The 19,769-nt window shown below is 45.3% G+C and overlaps 1 protein-coding gene across 2 annotated transcripts in view; it reads right to left on the bottom strand.

Annotated features, from left to right (window-relative positions):
- The window catches only part of VTI1B (vesicle transport through interaction with t-SNAREs 1B), a 646,522-nt gene that overhangs the window by 459,822 nt on the left and 166,931 nt on the right, over positions 1 to 19,769 (bottom strand). For both annotated transcript variants that reach the window (XM_044074064.1, XR_006365209.1), the window contains exon 3: positions 19,434 to 19,625. In XM_044074064.1, the coding sequence (XP_043929999.1) occupies positions 19,434 to 19,625 (192 nt within the window). The remainder of the gene's footprint in view (positions 1 to 19,433; positions 19,626 to 19,769) is intronic.

The raw sequence follows: 19,769 nt of genomic DNA on the forward strand, positions 1-19,769 counted from the left end.
AGGAAAGTTTTACACAATCTGTGAGCCATAAGATTAGGCTCATGTTGTCCCAAATGAAAATTTGATATCGCTGCCAGTTGAACTTTGATTGTAGCAGCAGCTGATCCCTGATGAAAAAGTTCAGTTAGGAATTCTAACACCAAGGGAATCGATGCTGTGTAAGAATACATTTTTCTCCCTTGCCCAGATAGAAAATCTTCTCCTCGTGGAAGGTTTGTGGGAAGACGTGAGGATATGGATAACTGCAGGTGAAAAATCATGAAGCCTGACTAGGGATGGAAGTGGAACAGCCACACTGTCAAATTGAGGGTGTGGAGGCAGGGGTGGAGGGTGCCTGACGTGTGTCAAGAGGCCTGGAACTGGGTCCAGACTCCATGGATTGCCCACAAGATGAGGCTCAAGAAAGGAGAACCAATCTGACGAGGCCAGTAAGGAGTGATCAGAATCATTCTGCTTCCCACGGACATTACTTTCTGGATCACTTTTGATATGAGCAGAAAGGGGGGAAATGCAGAAAGAAGTCCTGGAGGCCAATTGTGAACAAGTGCATCTCTTGGGGTCTCCCCGGGGAGGGGGGTAAGGGAGAAGTAGCTGCTGCATTTGGCATTGACTGGACTGGCAAAGATTGCAGCAAGGCTGTGCCCATTTACGGAAAATCTGCCCCATGACTTTATGATTCAGAGATCACTCGTGAGGCATCAAGATTGCCCTGCTGAGCTTGTCGGCTATCACACTGGTTGTCCCCACGATATGCTAGAAAGCGCTGGGAATATATTGCCCACTGCCAAACACAAAGAGCCTCCCGACATAGGGGGTAAGATCTGGTTCCTCCTTGCTTGTTTAAATACCATACCACTGACATATTGTCCAATTGGATTGCTATCGTCCCTAGAGGAAGAAAGTCATGAAGTGCTTGCAACGTTAGTAGCACTACTCTCATCTGTAGGACACTGATATGCAAGTGAGCCTCGTGATCTTGCCATGTGCCTTGGACAGTCCTGCCTAGATAATGCCCCCCACCCTATCTGGGAGGCATCCGTGGTCACAGTAGCAACGGGTTGGCGAGGAAGGAAGGTCTGAATCTACCAGCAAAGGTCCTTTTTACAAGATTCCGTTATCAGAATATGATGAGACAGAGGCAGTTGTTGAAGAGACCACTGGGAAAAAAAGTAGCCATTGAAGGATTCGCGTATGCAGCCTGGCTAGTGGAACTACAGTTATGGTAGAAGCCATGGTCTAAGTTTCAGCACCGTCATGGCCATGACTCTCTGTTAAGGAAGTAAGCTGTATATCTGTCGTCTGAGATTTTGAATTCTGTCTGCAGGAAGACAAGCCACCATGGTGACTGCGTCAATTTCTGTGCCTATAAAAAGCCACATATTGAGAGGGTGACAAGGCAGACTTTTCCCAATTTATTGTAATTCCTAGCTGCATGCAGAGCTGGATGGTTGAATCCCTGGCTTGTAGAAGTAGGTGCCTGGTGGTGGCGGTCAGGAGCCAGTCATCCAGGTACGGAAACACTTGGAATCCAAGACGTCTCAAGTTAGCTGTCACTACCGCCATGCATTTGGTGAACACCCTGGGGGCTGTGGTGAGAACAAAGGGCAGAGCACGAAATTGGTAATGACTGGCTCCCAGCCGGAAGCGTAAATGACTCCTCTATGCTCTGTACATTTCGATGTGGTAGTACGCATCTTGGAGGTCTATGGAGCACATCCAAATGTCTTTCCCTAAAAGAGGGAGTACAGACTACAGAGTTACCATTTGGAACTTGAACTTCTTCACCGATTCGTTTAATTTGCTGACGTCCAAAATGGGCCTCCAGTCCCCTGTTCATTTTGGCACTAAAAAGAATCTGGAGTAAGTTCTGAATCCTATCTGGTCTGCGGGGATGGTTTGGCTGACTCTTTGTAAGCAACTTTTGAAATTCTATGGTTGCTTGATCCCTGTGATTGGGTGGAACATCTGGGATCTTCTTGGAGGCATGAGATGGAAGAAAGAAGGGGATGGAGTATCCTCTGGTGATTTTTCTTTGTACCGACTTGTCTTGGGTGATGTTGTGCCAGGCTTCTGGATACAAAGATAAGCGACCTCCGACTGGCTCCAGAAAAGCGCAGTCGGGCCCTACTTCAGGAGCACTGATACTGACAACCACAAAAGGAATCGCGGCCACCCTGGTTTTGCGGACCCCCCCCCCCGCCTCTAGGGCGATTTCTACTATTAGCTCCTCCTCCTCCTCTGCCTCTGAAGGAGGAATCACCCTGTGTCTCCAGGAAAAATCTCAGGGATTTCTTGAACCGCATTTTCCCGCCTCTCTGACCCTTGGGGTATGGTCTAGAAGGGACGGAAAAACGTACTCCCATGGCGGAGAGAGTTTTCCCTTCCTGCTTGCACCTCATAAATGTATCTTTTACCTTTGGTCCAAACAAGGAGGAACCATCAAAGGAAGCGTTGATAAAAGTAGATTTGAAGGGCTCCGCAAAGTTACATAAGCGCATCCAGGAGTGTCTCCTAAGGGAAACTCCTGAACCCGCTACCCTACTCATGCCATCTGCTGCATAGGATATCAGCCTCATTGAGGAGTTAACAATGGAGTTTAAGGTGGACAACTGAGCAGTAACTTTCTCAGGGACTCCTTCAGTTGATGTACCTTGGAGAGTATCTCCTAGTTCCTTTAGGAGATCGCTTTGAAGCCTAGTAAAATGGGTGCATTAATTCAGCGATCTGAGAGTGAAAGTCGCTGAAGAGAAGATATGCTTCCCGTATCTATCCATCGTTTGAGACTCCTTGTTCAGTGGATGGACAGATGTACAAGTCTCTGCTCGCTCCTTCCTTGTGGCTGCTGCCACCACCATGGCATCTACAGGCACATCTTTGGTCAAGAACTCTTTCTCTTTGGGAGGCTGAGAGAAATTTGTTGGGCCTTCTGGGGACTGATTCCATGGCATCAGGAGTTTCCCCACACCTTTCAACTAGGTCCAGGAGATCATCGAAAGGTGGAGACACCCAGGAGGCTGAAGGTTGAGACCCAAAAGCCTTCAGGTACACTGACCCATCAGAAGGGGTGACAGTGGGCCAGCTGCTGCTCTGTTTCAGGATTTCCAGGATATCTACAAAAGAGATATCATCAGAGGACAACCTAGGGGAACCTTCTGACTCCTCGAGGTCAGTGTCCGAGGTGGACTCATCCGGGAAATCTATATGCTTCCTCTTGCAAGTCCTCTTCTGAGGGGGCTCCACAGGAGGGTATTCTGGGGAGGTCACAGAAGACTGGGGGGCCACCCAACGGGGGCACCCGAGGCTGCAGGTCTCTGCTGCCAAGAGAGAGAGAGAGATGGTGCTGAGACAGAGGTCGGTGCTTGAGAGGGAAGAGCATTGGTACCCTTGTGCAGAGATTACCTAGATAGCACGCTCCTCATCATCTCGAATGCAGATCTCTCTGGCTCAGAGGACAGCCCTGGTTCCGAGGAAATGGAAGTAGCCCTCAGCTCCAAAGTGATCAGCTGTGAGATGGATGTAGGGTCCGAGCTCAACCACACCAAGAGGTAGGCTCGGAAAAGTACAGTTTTGTACCTACCATAAATGTAGATGTCCGAGAGGTATGCATCTGCAGTCCTAACATATGGGTTGTCCTGCCTCAGGCAGCCCTTCGGTCGGCCGGATTCCAAAGTCTGGGTCTGGCCTCAGCTGATGTCGCACTTCACCCGACGTCATAGCTGCTGTCAATTGGGTATAAAGGCATCAGCCAACGCCATTTTCCTCAGTGTTACTTGCCCCAGATGCCAGGTGCCCTCTAGGAAGGCTAAATTTGGATAAATGCAAATGATTCCAAACAGTAGAGAGAAAACAAAATAAACATGTATATACATATATACAAACAAATACACCATAATAGATTCCCCCAGCCAGCTACAAGATGGGCAAATACCCTAGGAGTACCACAGAGGGGAAGGAGGGTGGGTAATCCTGACTGCAGATGCATACCTCTCGGACATCTACATTTATGGTAGGTACAAAACTGTACTATGTCCTTCAAGGATGCATCTGCAGTCCTAACATATGGGTAGAATACCATAGCCAAACTGGGGGAGGAGGCACTAAGAAGATTATGGTGTAGTTAAGATCCCTTGCAAAACAGCAGTGGCAAAACCTGCTCGGGATCTAGAGTATAAAGGTAGATTATAATGCTTGGCAAATGTATGCACGGAGCTCCAAGTAGCAGCCTCTAAAATGTCTTTGGTAGCCACTCCTCGTAAGAAAGCTGTAGTAGTGGCTGTAGCCCTTGTGGAGTGAGGTCTGATGTTCTCTGGAGTTGTCTTTCCATGAAAAGAGTAACAAAATCTAATGCAATTTCCTATCCATTTTGTGATTGTCTGTTTTGAAATTGCTTTTCCTTCCATTCCTGTTGCATATGCTACCAGAAGCTGGTCAGTTTTTCTATTGTTCTTGGTTCTGTCCAGGTAGTAGCGCAATTGGCTGTGCACATCCAAGGTATGCAGTAGTCTTTCCCCCCTGTTCTGTGGGTTGGGGAAGAATGTTGGTAGGTGGATTGCTTGGTTCAATGATATCCTGGAGACCACCTTTGGCATAAAAGTAGGGTTAGTTCTCAAGGACACTCTATCCTGATGGAAGATAAGGAAGGGCTGTACTGCCATTAATGTCTGTAATTCAGATACCCTTCTTGCTGAAGTGATTGCAAGCAGGAAAGCAGTTTTCCAAGATAAGAACTGTAATTCTGCTGTTGCTGCCGGTTCAAAAGGGGGAAGTGTTAACTTTTCTAGCACAAAGTTCAGGTCCCATGTAGGCAAAGGTGGCTTCCTTGGAGGCTTTACATTTTTAATACCTCTTAGAAACTGCCTGAGTAGAGGATGAGAGAAGACTGGAGGATCCATGTTGTATTCTGCTGAAATTGCTGATGCATGAATCTTAATGGAGGAGTAAGACAGGCCATTGTGGAAGAGTTCTGCTAAATATTCCAGGATGTTAGCTATGTTTGCCAATGATACATTTTCTCCTTTTGCTGCACTCCAAATGAGGTATCTTTTCCATTTTGCTGAATAAGTTTTCCTTGTGGAGGGTCTGCGAGCCTCCAGGATAATGTCTTTAACCCTCTGAGATAAATCTGGGTTATTTTGTTTTATGTAAGATTCCAAGCAGCTAGCTGCAGTGTTTTCAAGTTTGGATGCAGGATCTTGAAGTTGTTCTGTGTTAGCAGTAAAGGAACTAGAGGTAGAGGCCATGCGTGTGCTCGAGACATACTCCTCAGTAGCGGGTACCAATGCTGCCTCGGCCAGTCTGGAGCTATCAGGATGATTTTTGGGTGATGATCTTTGATCTTCAGTAGCACTTTGTGCATCAAAGGAAGAGGTGGGAATGCATATGCTGTTAGGTTTTCCCAACTGAAGGATAGGGAGTCCACCTTCCAAGCAAGTGGGTGGTATGTCCTTGTGCAGAATTTTCTCAATTGGTGGTTGTGTGGGGATGCGAACAGGTCTATTTCTGGTAGCCCCCATTTCTTTGTAATGGTTTTGAAGATGTCTGGATGCAGCATCCATTCGTGGGCATCCGTGGTAGTTCTGCTTAAGGTGTCTGCTAGTATATTTTCTTTTCCTAGCACAAATATAGCCTGGAGCTGAATGTTGAGGTTCAGGGCCACATTCCACAGGTCCATTGCCATCCGGCATAGAGGATATGAATGTGTGCCTCCCTGCTTGTTGATATACCACATAACTGTGGTGTTGTCCGTCCTTATCAGCAAATGACCTTGTTGAAGAAACTGTCTGAATGTCTGAATTGCCTGTTTCACTGCCAGCATCTCTTTTTGATTTATGTGTAGGTTCAGCTGGTCTTGTGTCCATAGGCCTTGTATACACTTGTCTACCATGTGTGCCCCCCAACCAAGGTCTGAGGCGTCCGTGGTGATAGTCTGGCTTGGGTGAGGGCTGTGGAAAGGCAGTCCTTTGTTCAACTGACAGGCCTGAGCCCACCACAGGAATTCTTGCTTCAGGCATGGAATTATTGGAATTTGGGTTTCTAGGCTGTGCTTGTGCTGAGACCATAAATTCCTTAGGTACCATTGCAACTTCCTCATATGTAGTCTGGCATGTGGAATCAATATTATGCAGGATGCCATGTAACCCAGGGCTTGCAGGACTTTCCTTGCTGTAAGCTGGTTCTGCGTTGTTAATGCCATGAAATAGAGTGGTAGTTGCTTTTGCTTTTCTGCTGTGAGAAATGCCATTTGATTTGATGTGTCCAGTTCTGCACCCAAGAATGTTATCCTTTGGGATGGTACCAGCCTTGACTTTTTTATGTTGACTGTGTATCCCAGGGCTTGCAATAGGTGAATAACCTTTTCCAAATCTTTTGTTAATTTGACCTTGTTGTCCGCTTGTATCAGGCAGTCGTCCAGGTATGGATAAATTTGTATTCCCTGAAGCCTGCAATGAGCAATTACTGATGCCAGGCATTTTGTGAATACTCTGGGCGCAGTAGATAAGCCAAAGGGCAATGCTGAGAATTGATAATGCTCTGATCCTGCAAGAAATCTGAGGTATCTTCTGCAATCTGGTCGTATAGGGACGTGCAGGTATGCCTCCTTGAGATCTAGAGTCACCAGCCAAGACTCCTTGCCCAGCATGGGAAGAAGTTGCTGTAGGGTCAGCATTTTGAATTTTGGAACAATGAGATATGTGTTCAAAGTGGACAGGTCGAGAATAGGTCTCCATTGGTTTTCTTTTCTTGGCACCAGGAAAAGTCTGGAATAAAATCCTTGTCCTTGTTCCATAGGCGGTACCTTTTCTATAGCTCTCATCCTTAGTAAGTGGTTGATTTGTTCTAGAGCGTTTGTTTTTTGGTTTGGTGGTAGGTTTGGCATTCCTCTCTTCCTTGGTAGAGTATGGAAGTGAAACCTGTAACCATTGTCTATTGTCTGTAAAATCCATTTGTCTCCTGTAATGTAATGCCAGTTTACTGAAAATAAGGCTAGCTTTCTGCCTAAGGGTGCTTCCAGTTGTTCCTTGGTAGGCGGTATCAGAGCCAAGTCACTGTGACTGTCCTGTGGTAGTAGTTGGGTCTGTGGCAGTACTTCTCTGGTTGTTAGGCTGCCACTGACGTCCCCTGTAGGCACCTCTGGATTGACCTCTGCCCCTTGAATGCCTATTTCTGCCTCTCTGTGCTCTGGTGGTGTCTGGAAAGGACCAATTCTTCGAAGGCCAATTTCTACTAAACCTCGGAGGCTGGACCTGTAAGAAATCCTTGACTGTTTGAACAGGTTTTGCTTTTTCTTCCACCTTCTTTAACACTTGCTGTGCAGGGGAGCCAAACAAACTGTGTTTCTCCATGGGAGCATCTAGGAGCTTTGACTTTACATGGTCTGGTAAGGATTGCTCTTTTAACCATGCATGCCTTCTGATCACTGTACCAGTCATAGCTGATCTAAAGGAAGCCTCCAGTGAGTCATAGCCGCATTTTAAAGAATGATTACTGACCTGCTGAGTGTTATGTACCAAATCCTGAAGGGACTTACGGTCTATAGGTTCAGGAGAGGATAGTTTTTTATTTAGCTGGTCTAACAAAAATTCCTGGTATTGAATCATGTGGAATTGACAGTTTAAGGCCCTAGCCGAAAGAGTAGCAGAAGTATAAACTTTTTTACCCCATCTCTCTAATGCTCTAGATTCTCTTTCAGAGGGGAGGGGGTTTTTGGCAGTTGCTACAGCTTTGGGGCCCTGTGAAATAGTTTCAGGATCTGCAATAGGAGCCTTATACAAGTGATAATGTGTGTCCGGGACCCTGTAGTATCTGTCGGGCTTAGCAGGGCCGGGGAAGAGAGTCAGGGCAGTACAAGCATCATTAAATGCATCATCCACAACTGTAAGTACTGGAGGAATGGCTAAAGGCCTATGCTGTGGCAAGTGTAAAAAGGTCCTTAGCCTCTTCCTAGAATCTGAAAAATCCTGGCCCTGCCATTGAAATTGCTCTCTCATAGCATGCAAGGTTTCCCCAAAAGAAAATTCCTCAGGAGGAGAGGCAGAAGGAATGGAGTCTTCTGCGTCAGAGTCCTCATAAGGAGAATAAGGGCCTTCTGGAGGATTTGAGTTGTCTGAATCATCAGAGGAATAATCTGAAGAAACTGGCTCAGGGGGCTCTGCTCTAGGCCTCTTCTCTGGAGGGGGATGAGATGCCCTGTCAGGGTGCGGATGGGATCCCCTGATCAAAGAAATGAGATCCTCTGCCAGGCTGAGCATTTGGGAACTAGAGCTAGGCCTGTGTGAGGGGGTTTTAGCAGGCAAGGCCTTAGAAGATTTAGCTGCTTTAGCCCTAGAAAAAGCCTTGATAGACATGGATGCAGGGGGCCTAGCAGCTCCACGTGCAGGAGTAGATATGTCTAAAGGAATAGTATCTGATAAATCCTGGGAGCCTGCTACAGCAGGAGAAATTTCAGTAGCAGATTCAGCCATGCTAGGTGAGGCCTCGGCTGTCGGAGGTATGCTTTCGGCCGAAGGAAGAACCGCGGACTCTGTTTTCAGCCGAAACCGAGACACTCGCGGTTGGCTTAACCGTGGTTTCGGCCGAAACCGCAGACCGCAAGTGTCGGTCCTTTTCCTTACGCTTTTTAGTTAATTGTGAAGTCAGAGTCTCTGACGGCATTTTGTAAGCAAAAGCGGGACCAAAAAACTCCTCCGCAAACTCCGACCGACGTCTAAGTGTCCGTCGGTTGAAGGAAGCACAGGCTAGTCAAGCTGCTACGTCGTGGTCTGGGCCTAAGCAAGGAAGGCAGTAAGAGTGGAAATCCTTATGAGGTATTTGTTTCCCACAAGTTAAACAATTATTTACTTTTTCTGACATCGGCTGAGGCAAGAAAGAGTCCCCAACGGGATACTTAGCTTTTAAGAAGTCTTCGGTAGTAGAAATCTCTGGATCTGACCGACCGGCACTTGCGAACATCTTCTGCTTCAGGCACCGCGCGGCAAGAAAGACTTAGGAAAATGGCGTCGGCTGATGCCTTTATACCCAATTGACAGCAGCTATGACGTCAGGTGAAGTGCGACATCAGCCGAGGCCAGACCCAGACTTTGGAATCCGGCCGACCGAAGGGCTGCCTGAGGCAGGACAACCCATATGTTAGGACTGCAGATGCATCCTTGAAGGACATCGAAGTTCGGGTCCAAGCGTCCCTGTCAGGGCCGACTGGTGAGCTTCTGCTCCTAGACACCAAGGACAGCACCGAAGGTGTCTGAGCGGAACTCGGCTCCGAGACTGACACAAGGGGTGCTGAAACTGAGGGTTCCACAACAAGTGGCACCGAAAGCTCTGGCTCCGAAGGACCAACATGGCTCGGAGGAGGAACAACAACAGGGAGAATGGTCTCAGATGGCTCCGTAACTGACTGGATTGGAGCCAGCAACAATTTTGGTAAAGCAGATGACTTCAAGAGTCTAAGCACTACTCTCTCTCTACATCCTCTTCAGAAAGGCTCTTGGAGGATCTGGATAACAGGGTAGGCAACGTACATCTCTGCAATATGAGAGATCGTAAAGTTGAGGAGACTGGCAAGAACTCTCTGGACCCACTCCGAGGTAATTTCTCAGTGGTCGGCTCTGAAAATCTTGGGGCGGACACTGCAGTGTCAATATCGATAACCTCGACTGGCTCAGAGGACAGTGGAGCTGAAGAGGTAGAAGGCTTGTCCAATATCAATACTTTTTGAGGAGGTCCAGACAAAATAGTTGATGCAGTAGAATTTGACCTTCTCTTTCTTTGAAGACTTGGAGTGTGAGGATGAACAGCTGGCTAAAATCCTCCTCAAAGGAAGACTTAAGGAGACCTTTCAGGATTAGTTTGTTCTTCCTTTCTTGGAGAACTCGAGAGCTGAAGGAGTGACAGAAAGAACAAGTTTCCTGAAGATGAATGGTGCCAAGGCAGTAAACACAGTTACTATGCCCATCAGTTATCGACATTTTTTGGGCGCACTTAAGGCACTTTTTAAAACCCGAAGGTTTATTATCTTTAGACTCCTTAGACATGCTTAGTACAAACAGAACTCTATCAAAGACAGAAAGAGAGGACAAGGTCCTTAACTTAAATGGGCCCCGCCCTGCAAGAAATACAACCGAGGATTAGGTCCTCTAATTTAAATGGGCCTAGCCCTGTTGAGGAAACAACACCAGAAAAGGTTAATAGAGGACTAGGTCCTCTAACTTAAACTGACCTAGCTGTCAAAAAACAGGAAAGAAGCCAAGTCAGAAAGGATACCACAAAATGTAAATTTAAAACAGGCTAAAAACTAGCCAATAAGTATAGTAAACAACACTGCACACAAGAATACTATTCTAGTGAAATACAATACTAGAAGAAAAGGTCCCAACACAAATGCGGACCTACACTAATAGAAAAACTATCTCAAAAACTAGCACACAGAAGGGATACCACTTGAAGAACAAAAACAGGCCTAGAGACGGCCAACAAGTTCTCACAATAACTACAGAAAATAGAAAAACACACTACTATTTACTACCTATAACTATTACCTAAACTATGTAAACTAAGCTATATTATATGCAAAAATATCAATAAGAACAATAATAGTAATGAAAATATCCAATTTAGTCACGGCCAAGAAAGAAGCACTTCTGAACTCGTAGACGCGGCAAACAAGATCTGGGGATTCTTACTAGTGCACTATGGGATACCTACCTTGCCACGAGCCAACTGAGAGACTTTGAGCTTTGTAATCGGCCGAGTCAGAGCCCAGGATCGGCTCTGAATCCATATATAAGAATGAAGACGAGACAGGATTACAGAACATATCTTAGTTTCAAGTCAGTGGTGGTCCGGTCGTTTGGCAGTTACGATACTATATGTTTGTTTTTAGTTTATTTTGAGCATCATACCACTGTGTTTTATTCCTAGTTAGATCTAGAATTGCTAAAGGAATGGCAAAGGTGTTGCCAAAATTGATAGGTATGGATCTATGTTGTTTTGTGGAGGGGAGGCAAAATTTTGACAACATTAACAGAACAACGATGATCCAGAGGGAAGCAGATTGTAAAAAGTACTGCAGTTGTTGATGGGTCTTGATGCAGAGAAAGCATTCTGCAGAGTAAGCTGGGATTTTGAGTAGGGCAATGAAAGCATCTGTATTCCCTCATACAATAACATGGTTAATTAGGAGGATATACGAGGGATCAGAGGCAAAAATTAAGTGAAATGGTTCCTTTCTGACAAGTTGTCTCTGAACAGAGGAACCAGGCAGGGGTGATCTCTTTCTCCTTTGTTATTTGATCTATATTTAGAGCCATTTGCAAAGAAAATAAGGAACTCAGAAATTCAATAATATAATTAGTAAAGTAATCAAGAAAAGTTGGCTTTATTTGCAGGCAACACTATTTTGTACCTGATAAAAGCAGAAAAGAATGTCTCAGTGTTATGGAACATCTTGAGACAGTTTCAAGTTTTTTTGGGGGGTTGGATATAAAATCAATGAGGATAAAACAAAGACTACAGCTGTAAAATATGTACAGACACAATAATTGGTCCACCAATACCCATACCTACGGGGACACAATAAAATGAAGTATTTATGAGTGTGGATTAAAAAGGATTCTGTTATGTTAACTAAGGATATGTGGAAAGAGACTAAGCAAACGGTAATACGAAAACGGAGAAGCTGGAAGCTCTTATTTATTGAGATGGATAACAAGATACAGGCAGTAAAAATGTTTTTAGTCTCTCTTAGTTTTATATACAGGTCAGACATATTTTTATCAAGCAGAGGAGATGATGTGGACAGTAATTAATAAAGAGTTGAATGATTTTATCTGGGAGAGGAAAAGGTTAAGTGGGATAAGTTGATCCTTTCAACAGGTTGATTAGGATCACCTGATTTGAAGAGATATTTTAGAGCTACACAGTTGAGGCTCATAAAAATAACACAAGCAGAAAACTATAATTCAAATTGGAAAGAAATGATGATGAAACAGGAGGGATTCAACTAATAAGCAGAGTGGGATTTTGGATGCAGATCTTTATGAATATAATATTCTATGTGGCTTTTATTTTCCTTAAAGTTGCAGAAAGCATTCTAAGAACAAAGCCAACATGAGAATGCAGCAAGGAGATTTTGGCAATAGGGATGACTGTAATTAGGGGTACACAGAACAGATAAGAGGGGGCTTGGAATTTACTGGAGAAAACTGGCAAAGGAAACAAGGTATTGGGAGTAAATAGGGAAGGGAATAGAAAGGGAAGAAGCCAAGAAGACATTTGGGCTGCAGGCTAGAGACTGCCTTCCCTATCAGGGATCGATATCAGTATGCAAACATAGAAAAAGAGATAGGGGAATCTCACGTGAAAGACCTGCTCTGCTAGAATTTTTAAATGAATCTTGAACAGAAGCTACAGTTAAAAATTGATAATTAGTAGAAAAAGAAATTATGTACCTACCATAACGTTCCATGTTAGTTGTCCTTCATCTCGCCTTCCTTCTTGCTGTTTGGGTTCGGAGCTGATCCTTGACTCTGACTCTGCCTACTTGTATAGCTCGAGAGCTATTTACTGGCTCAAGGCTAACCCTTATCCCAGAATGCCCAGAGTCATCTACCCAGATCTCATTTGAGATAGCGCACACTAGACATATAAAGTAACCAGTAACCTAAAAACTGATTTACCAAAATAAAAGATCAGAGTAAACTGTCATAAAATTACCTGGCATGTGAACCAAGAAAAAAAAAAAAAAAGGAAATCAGCCAGTGAAACAATAGTGAACTCCTCTCAATCCTGCAGGAAGGGGGAAGGAGGGGGGGACGCAAGAAGGAAGGCGAGATGAAGGACAACTAACATGGAACATTATGGTAGGTACATAACTTCTTTATGTTAAGTTGTCCCATCTTGCCTCCGTTCTCGCTGTTTGGGACACGTAGCACATAAAGACTCCAGGTGGCTCATTGGAACAAACTCTTCAGAAGAGTGGAACCAAAGGAAGCTCTGCTCTGGGAGACCACATCCACTTTGTAATGAGAGATAAAGGTATGAGGGTTTGCCCAAGTGGCAGCTGCACAAATTGAGTCTATGGGCAATTTAGACTGAAAGGTTACAGAAGTGGCTAATGCTGCAGTAAAATGACCTTTCAGTTTTGCTGGTAGATGTTTATGTCTTAACTGATAAATAAAGGCAATGGTGTCAGATAACCATTTGGATAAGGTCACTGGAAGGCCTTGCTTATTATGAGCATAGGAGAGAAATAATTGGTCTGACTTTCTTAGCTCTTTGGTCCTATGGAGGTAAAAACATAATTGTTTGTGCACATCCAGTTGGTGAAGACTGCAAAGAAGATGGGGAGATCAATGGATTGATTTAAATTGTTTTCTGAACAGACTTTTGGTATGAAGGATGGGTTGGTTCTCAGAGAAACTCTATCGTTGTGAAACACCATATATGGAGGATGAACACAGAGTGCTTGGGGTTCTGAAACACGTCTAGCTGAGGTAATAGCAACCAGAAAGAGTGTTTTCCAAGAAAGAAATTTTAAGGGCCATGAAGCTGCTGGTTCAAAGAGAGGCAGAATCAAAGAAGTCAAAACTAAATTGAGATCCCAAGGAGGAGGTGGATCCCTCAATGGGGGTCTAAGAAGAGATGTTCCTCTCATGAAGGCTTTGCAGAGCTTATGAGACATTATGCTAGAATTAAGAATTCCAATATGAAAATTAGATATAGCAGCCAGTTGTACCCTGATGGTAGCAGCAGCCACACCCGACTGAAAAAGCTCTGCTAGAAATTCTAGAATTTGATGGACTGGGGCTGAAAAGGGGTCTAAGTTTCTAGATTCTTCCCAGTAAGAAAATCTTTTCCATTTGCTAGCATAAGTCTTTCTCGTAATTGACTTATGGGAGGAAACAATATCACAAACTGCTGGGGAAATACTTGGAAGCTTGGCTAAGGTAGGAAGTGGAGAAGCCAAGCTGTGAGCTTGAGAGTCTGAAGGGATTGGTGTAACCCGCCTGACTAATGAATTAACAGATCTGGCACTGGGTCCAGAACTCAAGGCTGGTCTAGAAGGTGGAGGTGCAAGAACGGAAACCATATCTGTCGAGGCCAATAGGGGGCAATGAGGATCATTTTGCAACGCAATGATTTTGCTTTCTGTACGAGTCTTGGAATTAGGGGAAAAGGAGGAAATGCATAAAGGAGTCCCTGAGGCCAATCGTGGACTAGAGCGTCCCTGGGAGTTTGACCTGGAGGAGGAAGCAGGGAGAAGTAGCTGCTGCATTTGTTGTTGAGGGGGGCAGAAAATAGATTGCAGCAAGGCTGGCCCCATTTGCGGAAGATAAGGTCCGCAACTTCCTGATTCAGAGACCACTCATGAGGCATGAGGATAGCCCTGCTGAGCCTGTCCGCTATTACGTTGGATTTCCCAGGGATGTGCATTGCTGTCAGAAAACGTTGGGAGGAAATCACCCATTGCCACAGCCTGAGGGCTTCTCAACACAAGGGGTAAGACCTGGTCCCACCCTGCTTGTTGATATACCACACAACTGACATGTTGTCTGTTTGGATTGCAATAGTCCTGGAAGGAAGAGAGTCTTGAAGAGCTTGCAACGCTAGGAGCACCACCCTCATCTCGAGGACATTGATATGCAGATGGTACTCATGAGGTTGCCACATGCCTTGGACTGCCCTGCCTAGATAATGCCCCCCCCACCCTATCTTGGTGGAGTCTGTGGTCACTGTGGCTACCAGAGGGGGTTGAATGAAAGGTCTGCCCTGAGTCACCAGTGGGGAGACCATCCACCAAGAGAGCTGTTTTTTGCATGTTTCTGTAATCAGGATCATGTGAGACATTGGTAGTTCCTGGAAGGACCACTGTGTAAAGAAAAGCCACTGAAGGACTCATGTGGTTACGCGCTAATGGTACAAGAAGAATGGCAGTTGCCATGGAGCCTAGAACTTGCAGGACATATCTGACTTGGATCTTTCTGCTCTGCATTAGAAATGACACTTGTTGGTGAATAGAGAAAACTCTTTCCTGAGGTAACCTTGCAAACTTTTTGTGTTTAATTCTGCTCCTATATATGTAACAGATTGACAGGGCAACAAGGCAGATTTTTCGAAATTTACTGTAATGCCTAGTTGGGTGCAGGCTGATATTGTATAATCCCGTGCCTCTAAGAGTTGATGCCTGGTGGTAGCAGTTAGGAGCCAGTCAGCTAGATAGGGAAACACCTGGAATCCTTGACGTCTCAGGTGAGCCGTGACTACTGCCATACATTTGGTGAACACTCTGGGGGCTGTGGTGAGACCAAAGAGCAGAGCTCTGAACTGGTAATGACTGGCCCCTAACCGGAAGCAAAGAAATCTCCTGGAGTGTCTGCCCATTTAGATATGGTAGTACGCATTCTGAAGATCTATGGAGCACATCCAGTTGTTCTGACCCAGAAAGGGGAGAATGGACTGTAGTGTTACCATCCGGAACTTTTCTTTTTTACAGATTTATTCAATCTGCTGAGATCCAGTATTGGTCTTCAGTCCCCTGTCTTTTTTGGTACTAAAAAAAATCTTGAGTAAATTCCGGATCCTAGTTGGTCTGCAGGGACTTCCTGAATGGCTCTTTTTTCTAGCAGTTTTGAAACTTGAATAACTACTTGATCCCTTAGATTGGGTGGGACATCTGGGATGGACTTTTTTGACTTTAGAGGGGGTGTTTGATGGAAGGGGATTTTGTAACCTCTGGATATGATAGATAGTACCCATTTTGTCTCTTGTTATATTTTGCCAGGCTTTTCGGTACAGGGAAGGTCTTCCCCAGACTGCCTCCAGAGGTGAGCAGTCGGGCAACCCATCAGGGATGCTGGAAGGGTTTGGCAGAGAAAGTTTCTCGGTCACCCTGATTTTGCGGTCCCCCTCTGCCCAGAGGGCGGAGTCTGCCATTGCTACTGTTTCCCCCTCTGCCCTTGGGAGAAAAATCACCACGTGTGTCAGGCAAGGGTCCCTGGGACTTTCAAAACCACATCTTTCCACTCCTCTGACCTTTGGGATAAGGTCTGTTAGGAGTGGAAAAACGGACTCCCACGGCAGAGAGAGTCTTGCCTTCCTGCTCACACCTGGTACGCGTGTCTTTCACCTGAGGCCCAAAAATTGAGGAGCCATCAAAGGAAGTATTTGTGAGGGACGCTGAAAAGGGTTCCACAAATTGACACAGCCGCAGCCAAGCATGTCTCCTGAGAGCTACTCCTGTACCTGCGGCTCTGCCTGCTCCATCGGCTGCATAGGAAATCAGCCTCATGGAGGAGTTGACTAGTGAATTAAGAGTCGCAAGCTGTGAAGCTATTTTGGCTGATGCTCCCTCAGCTGTAGGATCTTGTAGGGTATCTCCAAGCTCTTTTAGGAAATCCCTTTGAAGTCGTGTAAAATGAGAGAGATAATTCAGGGACCTCATGGAGAAGGTCGCTGAGGAAAACATTCTCTTCCCATATCTGTCCATCGTCCTAGACTCTTTGTTTGGTGGATGGATAGACGAAGAAGTTTCTGCTAACTCTTTCTTGGTGGCTGCTACTACCACCATGGCATTAACTGGCACACCTTTAGTGAGAAATTGTTTGTCCTGGGGGATGTTATGAATTTATTTGGTCTCCTCAGAGTAGGTTCCACAGAATCTGGAGATGACCAAGCCTTTCAAGCCACTACAGACACGAGTGGATCGAAAGGTGGAGGGTTGGGAACTGAATACCTCCAGGTATACAGACTGGTCCTCGGTAGGGGCTAGGGAAGACCAGCCACCCCTCTGCCTAAGCATTTCAAGGATGTCCGAAAAGGAAACATCTTCTGAGGGGGACCTGGGGGAGTCTTCCGATTCATCCAGGTCTGTATCTGAGATGACAGACTCAGGGGAGTCTAAGCACTTCTTCTTCCGGGGAGGCTCCTCTAAGTGATCAGGGGAGGCCTCGGAAGAAGAGGGGTCACCCAATGGGGTGTCCTGGGGCACAGGTTCCCTACGCTTCTGGGCCGGAGAAGGAGCAGAGGTTGGCACAGGCACCACAACAGAAGAAGCTGATGGGGCTGATAGTAGGGCTGTTTCACGGGACAGCACACTCCGCATGACCTCGAAGGTGTCCCAACCCCAAGGTAAAGAAAGCTCCGGCTCCGAAGAGATGGGAGTCTCAGCATCGAGGGCGATGGCTCCGAGGCCGATGTGGGAGCAGATCTCACCTGCGCCGCAGCTCCGAGAGGAAGAGCGGGGTTGGACAAGGGTCCGATGCCACTTCCCCCCTCGGAGCAGACGAGAGAGCTTCGGCACCCAGATCCCTCGGTGGACGGAACAATCGAGGTGATTGGAGCCGACGTCGGAACCGAAGAGGAGGTGATCGGCGTGGTCAGTTCTACTATCCGCATGTCCATGGTCTCCGGCTCCGAACTACATGTAGTCGGAGGAGGAATGTAGATGGAGGCAGATGAAGCCCCAACCTGCTGAGGTGGGCTGGAACATAATTTCGCAATGGCCTGTGATTTAAGCAACCTGCTGACTACTCTCTCCACATCCTGATCCGATAACCTAGAGGATCAAGAGGAGTGGGATGAAGAGCGATGACTGCGTTCACTTCCTAATAAGGGTGTCTGTGGCACTGAGCAGATAGTCTCCAATGAAGGAGACCTTGCACGCTTGTGGCTCCGAGACGGCTCCGAGGTAGCAGTTGGAGCTGAGGGAGGAGTTGACTTGTCGATGCTAGTCGGCACCAACAAACTTGGTTGTTCAAGCCCAGGAGTCGGTTCCGAGGATGGAGCTGACGGCTTGACAGACTTAAGAGGATTTCACTGGCTGAGAACCTTTAGCCGAGGAATCCTGTGGTTTCAATAATCCTCGAAGGATTAATTTGTTTTTGCGCTCCTCCAGGACTCTTGGATTAAATGCATGACAGAGACAGCAGGAGTCCTGCAGGTGCACAGCCCCTAAACAATAAACACAGCTAGTGTGCCCATCTGTCAGAGACATTTTCTGACAGCATGAGTCACACTTTTTGAAGCCAGAAACGTTGGCCTCTTTTGACATCTTACACTACTAAACTAAGAAACCGTCTTTTTTTTTTTACAATTAAGGAAAAGAAAGGAGAGCCTCTAATTTAAATGGCTGTCCTAAGGGGGGGGGGGGACTCTCTAAGTTAAACGAGTTCAGGGGATACAGAAAGGCCTGCAAGTATGGAGCGACGGCCAACAAAGCTACAACACACAAGAAAGCGATAAGGGATAAAGTACTATATCTAGACCAAAACTTGAAAAATTCTGAAGAATAAAAATTAAAATAACAGAAAAAACTATACTAAGCCTGAGCCAGTAACGAAGCAACCTCGCAGCTGAAGCGGCAAATGAGGTCTGGGTAGCTGACGCTGGGCATTCTGGGATAAGGGTTAGCCTCAAGCCTACAGAAGAGGCCGACTCGGAGCAGAGGATCGGCTTCCAAACCCAAACAGCAAGAACGAAGGTGAGATGGGACAACTTAACATCATATATAATACTGCATGATAAGTATAAGAATCAGAGTAGGTTAGAAAAAAATAGGAAGCGAGATTAGATAAACTATTTATAAGGAAGCGATGGAGGACATAAGTATGGCTCCCAAATATGCAACAAAATCTAGAAGATATAGGATTTTTGCTTTGAAGTGCTTGCATAAGTATTTTTCTATCCCAAGCAGACTCCAAAGAATATTTCCTCATGTGGAAGGCACATGTTGGAGGAGTAATGGGGAAGAAAAAGGTATCTGGGAACATATATTTTAGGAGTGTAATGAGGTGGAACGCTTTAGAAATTCCCTCCCTAGTACTCTGTCAGAAATATTAGGTTAGCAAGTGGGTATAACTAAGGAAATTATTTTTTTTTTTCTTTTTTTGAGCTGGGACACAGTAAGTGAATTGCCTAGACATAGTAAGGCCTTGTTCAGTTTAATTCTGGTGGCTACAAAAAAAAAAAAAAAGCATTTACTAGAATGTTTAATTCAAAGTCTAAACCAACTGTATTTGAAGTACTGAATATTGTAGCAGAGAAAAAAAGGGCAAAGGGCAAGAGCAAATTACACTGACAAAATGGAAACTGTGGGAACAATACATGCAGATTTACTGTTTTGAAGGAAGAGTGAGGTTTAAGGGAAGGCAGGAATTGATAAAAACTTATGTAATGCTGAATGGATGATAAATATACAAAAAAATGTATGTAATGTATAATAATTGCAACTGGGAATGTGTTACTATGGTTTGCCTGTGTCTTAAGTGATAATTCAATAAAGTTGTTAAAAATAAAGAAAATGAGACAAAGATTGCAGATTAACAATGAAAGTTACAATTTAATGTTATAGCAATTCTCCATGAATATCTTAACGTTAAAAATAAAAATGGGCAGAAACACAGAAGAAAACTGCCAGCTGAAAAAGTTAAGACAGTACTCACCTGTTCTTCATCTTTTTCATTGTAGGGTGTGTGTTTGTATTCTGCTTGGTTCCTGGGCCCCAGACCTAAATCAGTGCTTTTTATGTCCCGTTGAAGCTTGCCAAGGTCCCTCCTGTAGCCTCTAATCTTGGTTACCATCTGGTTACGAAATGAGTGAGGTGCCTGTCTCAGTTCTTCCTCCATCCCTTCCAGCTGTGAAATAAATTTCCAAAAAAAAAAAAAAATCATGAAATGGAAAAGATCTACTTTAACCAATCACCATACTAAGAATTAAATATAAACATGAAGCCTCTTCTACAGTTAACTAACTAGTAAAACAAAAGTGGCATGTTTCCT

Source organism: Protopterus annectens, chromosome 6.part0 (genome assembly GCF_019279795.1).
Source record: "Protopterus annectens isolate FY-2018-M chromosome 6.part0, PAN1.0, whole genome shotgun sequence".
NCBI classification, from domain to species: Eukaryota; Metazoa; Chordata; order Ceratodontiformes; family Protopteridae; genus Protopterus; species Protopterus annectens.